Here is an 11,881-nt window from a genome sequence, read left to right as displayed (position 1 = left end):
GGGGAAGGGGGTAGTATTTTCAGGACGGTGCGTTTGCTCTCTGCATGGAGAGACTCCGCAGCTCCCAGCAAAGTCTTTAATAATTCAGCGCAGGAAATGCATGCGTATATATAGCAGGGAAGGTAATGCACAGCGTGTACCTACAGGAGGACAAATATGGAAACCTGGTGTGAATTATTCATGAGGTGTGATCAAATAGAGGATTTTCCTAGACAAAGCACACTTCGCTGTTTTCCTGTTTATTACAGCACAATCTGCGCCGAGTACATCTGAACCTCCTTTCATTCGGGCTGTGTCAGATAACCTTTAATGTATTTGCTAATGTTTCTTATTTACCTTTCAAGCTGTCTGCGAGGAATAAGGGTTTGATAGAAAAAATCTGACAAGCCTTTTTTTTTTTTTCCTTTGTGGCTTTCCAAAAATTAGGAGATGGAGTAAACACTTCTGATGCTCTTCCCAGCGAAGGCATTTTGCCTGTTCAAGTCTCTGGCAGGAGAAAAAACTCATGGTGCTACGACTGATTCATGCTCCTGCTCTGTGGCACGGGGTACTTTGGGTTTTGCTGTTGCATAGTAGGCAGAGGCTATTTTTAACCAGAGCAAGGTTATGAAACCTTAGACCCAGCTGGGTGAAAATAATCTGGTCTGAACTGGAAAGCACAGCTTTGCGTGGCTGGGAACACGCGTGGGACTGTCCCCTGGAGGGGTCCCCATGGGATGGTCCCTCTTGCCCTGCCTCCGTCAGCCCCGAAATTGGGAAGTGTTGTCATCGTGGAAGCTGTCACGGTGGCACTGAGGAAACCACTTAAGTAAATATGCAAAGAATTAAAATAGTTAAATGAGCAAGCAGTGAATCAGTGTGGATAGTGTGGCGATTATTAAGTAACCCAGAGGTGTTACTGGAATCACCACGGCTGTTAGACATCAAGTTTCTGGGATAGCTAAACAGGAAGATCAGCTCCACACCAGTTTTTGGAGATTCTTACACCAATGTTGCTTTACCCACAATAAACAGCAGTGTGCAGATAAACACCAACCCCCAAAACTGCCCCAGCTCTGCTTCATGAGTTGCCTTTGGAGCAGTACCTGACTGAAATATGCGGTGGTGTTTTTTAAACTAATATTTACTCCTGCTAGACCTGCACAGCCACTGCGGCTCTGGGGGAGGGAGCGGGAGCTGCTCTGACTCATGGCTCAGCAGAGTTGTTAACTCGCTCCAGGCACCCAAGCCCTCGTCCCGGTGTGCCAGGAAGAGTCCACCTTGGTGCACTGGGATGAGTCCACTTTGGCTTCCTAGGCTGCAGGCTGATGGCTGTGCTTTAAAGTCCCAAACTGGCTCAAAAAGCCACTGGAAAATAAATAAGTTTAGTGCATTGCACTGAGGTTTGGAGGTGGGGGGTTGTTGTTTTCTTGGTGTTACCCACATTGCTTTGCAGGAGAAACTTTGCTGACAATGACTCATGCATAGATTTGGGATCCTTCCGTTCTTTAGGATGCTGCACTGACAGAACCCCCCAAAATTTAAAATATCCTTGCTCATAGGTGTTCTCCTGAAGTACCATGGGAGTTGTGGCACAAGCAAAGGCAGCTGCTGGACTCACTGTGAGAAGTTTCCTTTGCCTTGCTTGCACTGCTGAGATCGCCCGCAGCTTCAAAGTGCATCTACAGCCCCAAAATATAACACCGAAACATCTCCTCATACTTCTGCCCACAGCCATGATGCCTCTTTGTGCAGTCTCTGCGCTTGGCTAAACAAATGCCAAACCTTCTTAAATCTAAATTACTCGAAATATTTACTGTTGAGACGTTGTCCAAGAGGAGGATAGTTAAAACATTAATTCCTCACATTCCAGTGTATTAGGGCTTTACCCTGCAACTTGCCGAGTGCCAGAAATGGGACGTTGCAGATTCGATTCCCTTCCCCCAAAACTAGACAGCCGCCCCCACTCCCCCCACCCAAACTTTAATGCTTTAAAAAAAAAAAAAAAGAGGGAGAGAGAAAGAAAGGAATGCACATCTGGGCTAAATATTTGTTAGAAAGTATTCCCAGGATAGTGGGAGTTCTGGTGCCAGAGAGGAATTCCTGCGGGTTTGATCCATTGCATTATGTACTTGTTCCAAAAGCTGTTTTCAGTAAAATAGATGAGTAAGAAGTCTTAGCCAAGAACAGAATGTCTTTTTTGGCAACTAAAAGGAAGATAGGATTATTTTATTTCAGGTTATGTAAAAAAAAAAAACCACAACAAAAAGAAACAGAAGGAGAAGGTGGTAAAATCCTATGCTCAGTGGTGCCTGCAGAGATTTGCAATGGCAAACTCAGATATCTGTATAGATATTTATTTTTTTCCACGCTGCTGTAGACATTTTTGGGACTTCCTTGTAAGGCATTGGTGTGGATTTAAGGTTCCTTGCAAAATTAGTGCAATTAAAATATCCCCATTGTGTCTGAATTGGCCTCTGGGTTTTTTTGTTTGAGTGGCTAGTGGCTTCGGTGGCATGGCTTTAAAGGCAGCATCCAAACTGCTGGTGGGAATTCTGCTCCCAAGTGCCAGGGTGAGGAGAGGAGGAGGGGATTGTCCTGGCTTTGACAGTGAAACCCCCATCTGGAGGATTTTTTAGGGGTGGATAAAAGGAGGCACCAATGGATGCAGCCCCACTATATTGCTCCTGAGAGGGATTTGAAAACTTGACCTGGAAAATGCCACAGCCATAAATCAGCAGAGGGGGAAGGCATTACTGGGGGAAATTAATGTGTTTTGGCTGGTGGGCAACAGGTTCACCAGCTTTTTCCCATTAATTGAGAATCCTGTTTGCACTACACCTACTTTGCATTAACAAAACAATAGGTGTTTTGGAGAAGACAGCATGCCAGAAGTGGAGGTTTTTTCCTATGCATTTGGCTCATTCTCATGGATGGGAGATGTACACACCTCCCTTCATCCTTCTGGCTAATAAATAGAATTGCACCATCTTCTGCACAGCTTGCCTTGGCTCCAGCTTGGTGTTTGTGTTAGCTGTGTTTGCTGGCATGAGAAAAGCACTTCGGTTTTCCCCACGGTGTGGTTTGGGGGGATGTGGTGAGGCTCGTGATGGGCTTTTGAGTTTGCAGGCAACCTGAGCATCAGGGCTACATCTTTCGTCCAGAGCTGGGAGTTATCCCTGTTTCAGCAGTGTGATCTTGGCTGTGCCAGCACCCTCCAGTGTCTCCCACAAGGGTTGGATGTGGTCAGCATTGCATCTCTTGAGGGCATTTGCTGTTGGACGTTGTCCTAAGGGGTTTTTGAGGAGCTGGTTTCTCCCTCCCTTGTGGCATCCTGCACTGCCAGCATCGGAGATGTACTTTGGACAAGTGAGCAGTTGCTCTGTGGGATGAATTGATGCTCTTTCCCGCCACGTGCAGGATTTTTTGCAAAGATTTTTGGCTGCTTCAGGAGGACGACGGGGTCCACAAACCTTTGGCTGTAGCCCAGGCTTTGCCTCGGACCTCTGCCATGGATTTGGAGGATTTCTTCGCACCTAGTTGTTGCTTAAAGCAAACGTGAGACAGTGCAGAAGGCATATCTACAAAAATAATTTTTTTTATTAAACCTTTTATTTAAAGTTTGTAGATGCAGACAGGTCGCTGGTTTGGGTGTCGTGGCTGCCTGTGAACTCAGCTTTGCCATGGGGAGGCAGGAAAGGGGTTAATCCAGGTGTCAGGTAGGACATGTGCTGCTTGGGCTGGAGGGTGGCCAAATCCACCTTCTCTGCATCTATTTTGGATTAAGGCCAAAAAAAGAACAACCCTTCTGTGGCAAAACCACCTGCAGCTCCAGGTCTGCTGAGGAGGAGGAGGAGGCACGGAGGGATCAACTCTCCCCAGCCCCCAGGTTCAGGGTGTGCACTGGTCCTGCAGATGTGCATTGCAGGGAATGATTAACTTCTTCAGGCCAGGGAACTGCTTCATCCAGGCACATTTTTTTACCTTTTAGGGGACTATTGTCTCCTGGAAAGCTGATGGTAAACGTAATTAGTGAGGGTTGGTGCAGGGCTTGGAAGACCTGTGCTCCCATCCTGCAGCATGTCAGGATATTGGAAATCCTGTCGTGGGGAGGTTCTGAAGCTGTTGTGGTGTCTGTGCTGCCTGCTCAGGGCTGTCAGGAGGGAGGGTTCAGTGTTTTTTCTTCCTTTTTCAGAGACTTAAATTAACTTCAGACATGCAAAAGAAGGTGAGAAAGTGTTAGTTACAAAAAAAAGAGTTACAAAGTGGAGGAGTTTCAGGTGGTGGGAGGGGACAGGGACTGGATGTCTGGCACCCCTGTATCTACGGTGTAACCATCCCCGGCCTGTATACTGTCCCAGTGTTATCCGAATTTTAGGGATGCTTTAGCTTTTGTGTATTAGGGGTGGCTGGTAGCATCCCAACTTGCTGCGGCTCTCCACTCTTTGCTGGAAGGAGTTTCTGGGCTGGGGTTGCATCTCTCTCACCATGGTTGTTCCTTACAGCCTGGTGGGATGGAGTCAGAGCAAGTCACCCCTCCATCAGCAGCCTGACTCTTAGCTCAGGGTATGTCTCACTGTCTTCCAAAGAAGCTGGCAGGGACTTCTTCAGAAACAGGGGCAGCTGATGTGACGTTGCAACAGTCCAAACAGTGGAATTGTCAATGCAGGAGCATCCCAGGTTAGGTGGGTGCTGATATCCATCAGAATCACAGGATCACAGAATCTCCTGAGTTGAAGAGACCCACAAGGGTCATAGAGTCCAACTCCTGGACCTGCACAGAACACCCCAAGAATTATGCCATGTGCCAGAGAGCATTGTTCAAACCTATTGTAGGCAATGTTTGTAGCTTTTGTGTTTGGCTTTTGGTTTGTTTATATTTTTTTTTTGTCTCCTGAAATCGCACAAACTTTATACAAGCCAAGTATAAAAGATGCAACAGTTTTTTTGGGGTTTCTTTTTTTTCTCTTTAAGATGAGCAGGGGAAAAGCATGCAGGAAATTTAGGAATCTAGGCAAGTACAGAGGTCCTTTGTTTTTAATTAGCTGCGTTGTTTTTAATTGCTACTATGCTTGATACATAACCCAGCCTAAACAAGAATAGCTTATTGAATGGGGGACTGACTATGAAAGGCACCGTGAGGAGAAGGGCTGTTCTTCACAGTTGATATATTTGTATTTCAGTGCTTCATTTAATAAGTCTGTTTCCCCGGGGGGCTGTAGCAAGTAAATCATGCCAACAGATTGTTCCCTCCAAACTGGCTTATTTTTGCAATTAGCAAGACATTAAAGCTGTAACTGCATAGAGAGCGATCTGGGTAAGGAGTGAGCATAAAGGAATTAGTAAGCAAAATGTAATACTTACTGTTTGATAACATTTGTGTTGATTGAATTGGTTTCTGGACAGTTTGTTGTCTGGGATAGTTGGTTTTTCTGCAGCATTGTAAAATGGGAGAGAAATTCAGCAGGTGTGTACAGCGATGGTAGTAAGGCGTGGTATCTTTGGGGAATCACTTTTTGGGAATCACACCTGCACAGCCAGGTGGATCTGGTGGAGAAGCCTTGCTAGGGGTTAAAGCTGTCTTGCTCATCACCAGAAACTGCCAGTATTTCCCTTGCTTTATTTTGCTTTTCTTCTGTGTTTTCCAGTTTTATGAAAAAGACGGCATCACCATGAGTGGAGTATTGAAAAGGAAGTACGAAGAGCTGGGGGATGACAGTACCTACTGCTCCTCCTCCTCCTGCTCCCCCCTCTCATCCTCAGCATCCTCAGGCTGGGAGACTGATGAGGAGAACTCCCATGGAGAGCCCAAGCCCAGCTCTGCCTTAACGTCCAGCTTCACCCGTGAGTATCTCTGGCAGCCCTTTTCCCGGGATCAGCCATGCCCTCTGCATGGGATTTGTGTAGCATGGTGATGGGTCATCACCATGCAGAGACCCCCTTGGAGCACACCTTTAAAGGGTGGAAGTGACTACCTGTCATTACACCAATTTACCTTTCTTTTATAACTGGCCAGCATCCTCAGGGTGGTCTTCCTCAGTCCTTCCTCTCAGCTCTTATCATTCCTTTATAATATTCTTGCTAAAGTCCAGATTTCCAGGAATAGAAATGCAAGGACCTGGGTGTGCAGAGGCATATGGGTGTTTCCAAGCCAGTGCTGTAGGACCACCCCACCACCCTCAATTCCCTGTCAAGCTATTCCATAGGCATAAACTAATCAGGCAGCAAAGCCCCACAATGCTGGCTTTTAAAAATGATTAACCAGTAGTGTAATTACCATTTCAGAACTTGTTTCCTACGTAAGTTGGGTATTTTGCCAAAGAACATGACACATTTGACATTGCCTCCGCTGCTAGTACAGATAAAAGCTATTTTGTTTTCCCAGCAATATCAGTTTTGAGAGCTTTTAGGAAAACACACAGAAGGCAAGGTTGTAAAACCCTTTATCTGCTATGTGAAGGGAAAAATAAAACATACAATAGAGGAACATCTTCACAGAGGAGAAATAGTCCAACCTAGTAAATTATACTGAACACCCACTGTATATAGCAGTTAAGGTCCACTTAGCAGACATACACAAACATGCAGTGGTCTGAAAAGGCTTTAGAAGTCTTGTAATAATAAAGAGTCTCATTCTTGCTTGTCTTCCCAGGTTTTGTGACAAAACAATGAACTTTTTGTATTCTCTGGCTCAATTGGAAAAGGGTCAGGAATGGGAAAACAATTTCAGAGGAGGGGTGCAGGGAGAAAGAAGCAAATGCCAAAGTGCAGCAGCTCAGCCGATAGATGATCACAGTGGTTAACTTGCCTTCTGATAAAGAGCTCATGTTTTAGAAGATTGAGTCAAGGTTATTATGAAATTGCAACGCGCAGTGCAAAGATATCATCAGAGCGACTGCAGCGCCCAGTGGGAACCCCCAGCTAGTGAGCAGAGCTGCTGACACAGCTGGGTGAACGATTTTTTTTTTGTTCCCACATGAAACTGAAACGATATATTCTGGCAAGTGAGACTTGTGAAATGTGGGTGCAGCTAACTGTCCAGTCTTGCACTTTTCCAGCCCTCACGGCCAGCCAAACCAGCTGAGCCCCTCGGGTGTTCGGCAGTTCTTTTGTTGGCTCCTGCTGCCTGTGGCTTTGCTGCATGAAAAGTGGGGTTGGATTCCAGCTCTGCAGGATGCATTCATCCCTTCTGGGATATTTTTTCCGGTGGTGGCACCCAAAGCACCCATGCAGCAGCAGAGAGCAGGACCAAAAATATCCCCCACCACTGAATTGGGTGTAGCTGGTTCTCATTTCTGCAGCTCTGTAACCCAGTAGCGCTGCGCTTCACTTTGCTTTCTCAGTCAGCTACATTCGTGGAAACTCACTGACTCTGAACCTGCCCTGACTAATTAGTCCCCCTCCATCTGCTGTGTTTGCACGTGCAGATGTGCAGGGCTAGGTATCTCAGGAGAGACTCCGCTTTAAATGGTGTGTAGCATGTTTCAGCAGTTTAAGATAAACCAGAGTCATGTATTGCCATGTTTACCCTGGGATCACCTGCACAAAGATTAACATCTTTGCAGCTGCTCTCAAATGAGCCTCTTGAGAGTAAACTATAGATTCAGAGTTCCTCCCAGTGGATGGTGAAAGGAAGTACCAGAAAAAACAGCCATTTAGGCTATTTTCTGCCCTGCCACAAAAGCTGGAGCCATGCAGCACTGCAGTGCCAGTGCTCTGGCATCCTGGGAGCAGACCATTAGCTCCTGAACATGGGGCAGGGTGCCTGGGTTTAGAGAGACAGGCGTGCAGGATGGCTGGTTACTTGTTCGTTATGCTCTGCTGCATGTGAAGAATAAGCAAATGTATGTTTCCTGGGGGAAGTCAAGCGGGAAGGAGAAGCAGCAGCTGTAGGGTGAATCTCGTCGGTGACTCTGATGTAGCAGGACTTGGCTTAGTTTCCTCTCCATCCTCATCCCACCTTTCAAGTGATAGATCCTAAAACACAATCAAGCAATGCTGTAACCTTCTCCCATCATGTCCCTGTTGAGAGAATAATTGCAAGTCCTGCCTGTTTGTAATATTTATAGCCTGTCTGTAATATTTCTCGTATCCTGCCTGCAGGATGGCAGCACTGACTTTGTGCTTTTATTTTTTTTCCCCCCCATTTTTAGCTATGTCTATCCTGAAGAAATCCAAGCGACTAAAGAAGAACAATGTGGAGTTTGACCGGGTCACTGTGTTTTACTTCCCACGCTGCCAGGGGTTCACGAGCGTGCCTAGTCGCGGGGGCTGTACCCTGGGGATGGTGAGCAAACACAGCTCCTCCCGGCAGTTCACGCTAGCGGAATTTTCAAAGGAGCAGGAGAATGTCCGTCGGGGGAAACTTGAAGAGAAATTAAAAGAAGAGAAGTTGGAAGCATTGAAATGGAAAGTGAGTAGGAGCATAGGGCTGGGTTGATGAGGAGCTGCTGCATGTCATTAGTTAATTGGCTAGTTTTAAGTAGGAGCTTCTCTGAAACCTGGAGGCATTGGTCATAAGCTCTGTTTGGGTCTCCATAAATCACAGGCTCCAGTGTGGGATCTTCATTTAGTTCTTCACCGTTAAAAAGTGGTGACACTGAAGATATTTTTGCTCTTTTGGTGTAGTACCTATCTATTCTGGGATCCACTTGAGACTCTCCTCAACATCTCCTTAAGTCTTTTCATCTCTGATTTAGACACTTGATATCCCAGGAAGCAGCCCCAGTCAGGTGTCAAGTCTTTGTGGGCTCTGACACAGATGTTGGTCCTGGGGTTGGCCACCATGGGGGGGCAACTCATTCATTTCTTCTTCCCCCTGATATGGGGGTGCTGATAGCTCTTTGTACCAAACAGGTCCTTAATGTTGGTCCATTTTTTTTCCCTCAGCTAACCATGAACGGCACGAAGGAGTCAGAGGAGGCCAACCAGCTCACCATTGAGGATATCTCCGATGACGACATTGACGTCAGCAACATGGACCTGGAGGATGGCTTCTTCCTGCAGCCCTACCCTGCCAAGAAGAGACGAGCACTGCTGAAAGCCATGGGGGTGAAGAAGATCGACAAGGAGGAGAAGCGGGAGCTGCACAACATCCGCCTGTCCCGGGAGGACTGTGGCTGTGACTGCCGGGAAGTCTGCGACCCTGAGACCTGCAGCTGCAGCTTGGCAGGCATTAAGTGTCAGGTACTGCCCTCGCCTCTGGGCATGGGGAAACTGCTCTGGCTGACTGTGCGTTAGAGCAGGGGGGTTGGGGGTTTGAGCAAGCAGCATGAAGTTAGGGCAGCCTGTAAAATTCATCTGTTCCCAGCTGTGCTCGGAGCAAAGCAGGTGAGGAAAGCTTTTGGAGATGGTCCCCAGGCTGTGAGGCAGACGCTGCTCCAAATCACACGTGCAGCCGTCCCCGCGCGGCCAGAGCGGCCGTGGGGATGTGCCTGAGCCTGCAGCGAGAATGTCCCCGCTGTGTGCATCCCCATGAGACCCTTACCTGCTTCATCTGTGGAGATGGGCCACCTGGGAATGTCTGCAAGCGAGTTTCTTGCTCCTCACGCGAGGCTGCGATTTCTCCCCCTCCCCCGGTTTTATTTTTAATTCTATTTTCCCTTGGCGTGTGTGACAACTCCCAGCGCGCTCAGGCGAACGTGGGAGTGTCAGCTGAGCGTCAGCCCACAGCGAGCTGTGCAGGCCACCTGCACAGTGGGATAATCCCTCTGTATGCAATTAATGAGTTATATTTTTCAGATTAATTTTTATGGGTGCCTGCCCAGCTGCATTTGAGGAGCCGTGTTTTTTTTTGCTGTATTTGAGGAGCCGTGTTCACTGTTCTGGGTGCCACTGGCTCCCTCGATGCTGTGGCTGGAGGCTGGGGGTGGGTGCACACAGTCAGATGGGTGCACACAGTCAGATGGGTGCACACAGGCACACGGGTGCTCCATGTGTGTGTCACAGCCACCCCCTAGTGGCTGCTGCACATCAGATAGTGATACCATTAAACAGCAATAAATAGAAATCCAGCTTTTTATGACACCTCTTCCAAAAAGCAGGGTGTCTTTTTTTTTTTCCTTGTCTTTTTTTTTTTTTTCCTTCTTTTTGTCTCCGTTTGAAACCCTCAGCTGTTACTTGGTTTCTCAGGGTGGGTGAGTCACAGGCGGTTTCGATTTTGCACTGCCAGGTTCAATCCTAACCCTCCACCTCTGCTTCTCCCTATGCCAGATGGATCACACCTCCTTCCCCTGTGGCTGCACCAAGGATGGCTGTGGCAACACCGAGGGCAGGATTGAGTTCAACCAGGCCCGTGTGCAGACCCACTTCATCCACACCATCATGAAGCTGGAGCTGGAGAAGCAGCAGCAGAGCAGTGAGAAGGTGGTGGAGGCTGAGCCTCCTTTTCGGGAGCGTCTCCCACCGCTGGGATGTGCAACAGGGAAGGGCTCCTTGGAGGAGCGTGCAGTGCCACTGGCACCTGCCTTCCAGTTCAGCCCTGACCTGGAGGCCCTGGGGGAGAACAGCTGCAGCAGCGACATGACAGACTCCTCCATCTCCTCCCACCCCAGTGAGGACCTGGAGGAGCCCTATGAGAGCCTCCCCTCTGACAAATCCCAGTCGGACGTGGATGACGACGGCTTGGCACGCATCCTCCACTTCAACGACTCGGATGCTGAGGAAGAGGGTGGTCATGGCCAGGATGACCTCAGCTGCTTCCACCCCACTGACTTCTTCATTGAGGACCACAGCAGTGAGGCGAAGCCTGTCACTGGCCACTTGTCCCACCTCTCTGAGTGCCTGGACGAGAATGCCAACCAGGATGGTGGGGGTTTGCTGGAGGATGCTGCCCACACGCGGTGCGATGGGCTGTCCTGCTGCGCTTCATCCCCTGCTGAGCCCTGCTCCAAGAGCTATGCCGACCTCAGCCTTTCCTCTGACTCCCTGGATTTCTTCCAGTCCTTCTCAGACTATAACTTGGGACCCCTTTATAACTCCTTAAAGGAGTATGAGAACCTTGACAACTTCTCAGCGTTACAGTTTCAGTTGCCTAATTTCCCTGGCTTCCCGCAAGCCGGAGATCAGGGCTCCTGTTTCTTGGAGTCCCTCATTGGTTTGTCTGAATCCGTCCCTGAAACCCCAGCCCCTTTCACAGACAATCAACTTTTGGAGGATGCCATCAAGTCATCGCTGATGGAGACAGTGAAAGTGTGAAACACCCCTGTGGCTCTGGCAGCAAGGGCTGGTGCTGGAAGGAAGATGCAAGAACAGTTGGATGGGCAAACTTTCACTGAAAGGATGATGTGCTACTCAAATATAAGGAGGAAAAAACAACAACAAAAGACTTTCTAAGCAAATAAACTATTTTTGGTCTTTATAGAACATGGACATTTTGACATACTGCAGCAACAATCAGTTCTCTCGCTGTTTGTGCAAAAATTTCTAAACTTTCATGATGGGGAGGGGAGGGGAGGGAGGGAAAAAGACTTTCACGTATGAATTCCCTTGTGTTTTGTATGAAAGGACCTGTCAAGAAATACTCCTTGCTAACATTGCCAGTTGTACACACAGCCCCTTCTAGAAACGTTTCAGTGTTGCAGGAACTTTTTAAGACAAACTTTTTGAAGCTGTATTTATTGTGACAATTTGTGGTTTACGTAAGAGTCAGCCCAACACGCTCTTACGTTTAAATCGGACGAGGTTTACAGAAGAGATCCATACACTATATACATAATCATTCTTCATCTATTTATTGCAAATTCCAGAATTTTAACTAGCCACTGAAGCTTGAACTAGCATGAAACCTTATTTAAATTGGTAATACCTCAGATGTATTATGTGTACAATCATATTTTTTTGCATAATATATCTGTATTTATTTATTTTCTATCTGTAGTACATGAATAGCACTGTGGTTTGT

The 11,881-nt window shown here is 47.5% G+C and overlaps 1 protein-coding gene across 1 annotated transcript; it reads left to right on the top strand.

Moving 5' to 3' along the window:
* Positions 1-5,651: 5,651 nt before the first annotated feature.
* On the top strand, positions 5,652-11,175 carry CSRNP1 (cysteine-serine-rich nuclear protein 1). The gene is made up of 4 exons (XM_009076583.1): positions 5,652-5,823; positions 8,133-8,392; positions 8,869-9,165; positions 10,192-11,175. The coding sequence occupies exons 1-4, from the start codon at positions 5,652-5,654 to the stop codon at positions 11,173-11,175; spliced, it is 1,713 nt and encodes a 570-aa protein (XP_009074831.1).
* Positions 11,176-11,881: the final 706 nt, after the last annotated feature.

The sequence above is a fragment of the Acanthisitta chloris genome, unplaced genomic scaffold (genome assembly GCF_000695815.1).
Source record: "Acanthisitta chloris isolate BGI_N310 unplaced genomic scaffold, ASM69581v1 scaffold11416, whole genome shotgun sequence".
NCBI classification, from domain to species: domain Eukaryota; kingdom Metazoa; phylum Chordata; class Aves; order Passeriformes; family Acanthisittidae; genus Acanthisitta; species Acanthisitta chloris.
Note: the sequence above shows the minus strand (reverse complement) of the source record. Positions and strands in the feature narration are given on the sequence as shown.

Excerpts from the sequence above, each read along its gene's own strand:
- CSRNP1 (XM_009076583.1), top strand. The coding sequence starts at position 5,652 with ATGAGTGGAGTATTGAAAAGGAAGTACGAAGAGCTGGGGGATGACAGT. Across the intron at positions 5,824-8,132 it reads CTTAACGTCCAGCTTCACCC|CTATGTCTATCCTGAAGAAA; the intron begins GTGAGTATCTCT and ends CCCCATTTTTAG. Across the intron at positions 9,166-10,191 it reads TGGCAGGCATTAAGTGTCAG|ATGGATCACACCTCCTTCCC; the intron begins GTACTGCCCTCG and ends TCCCTATGCCAG.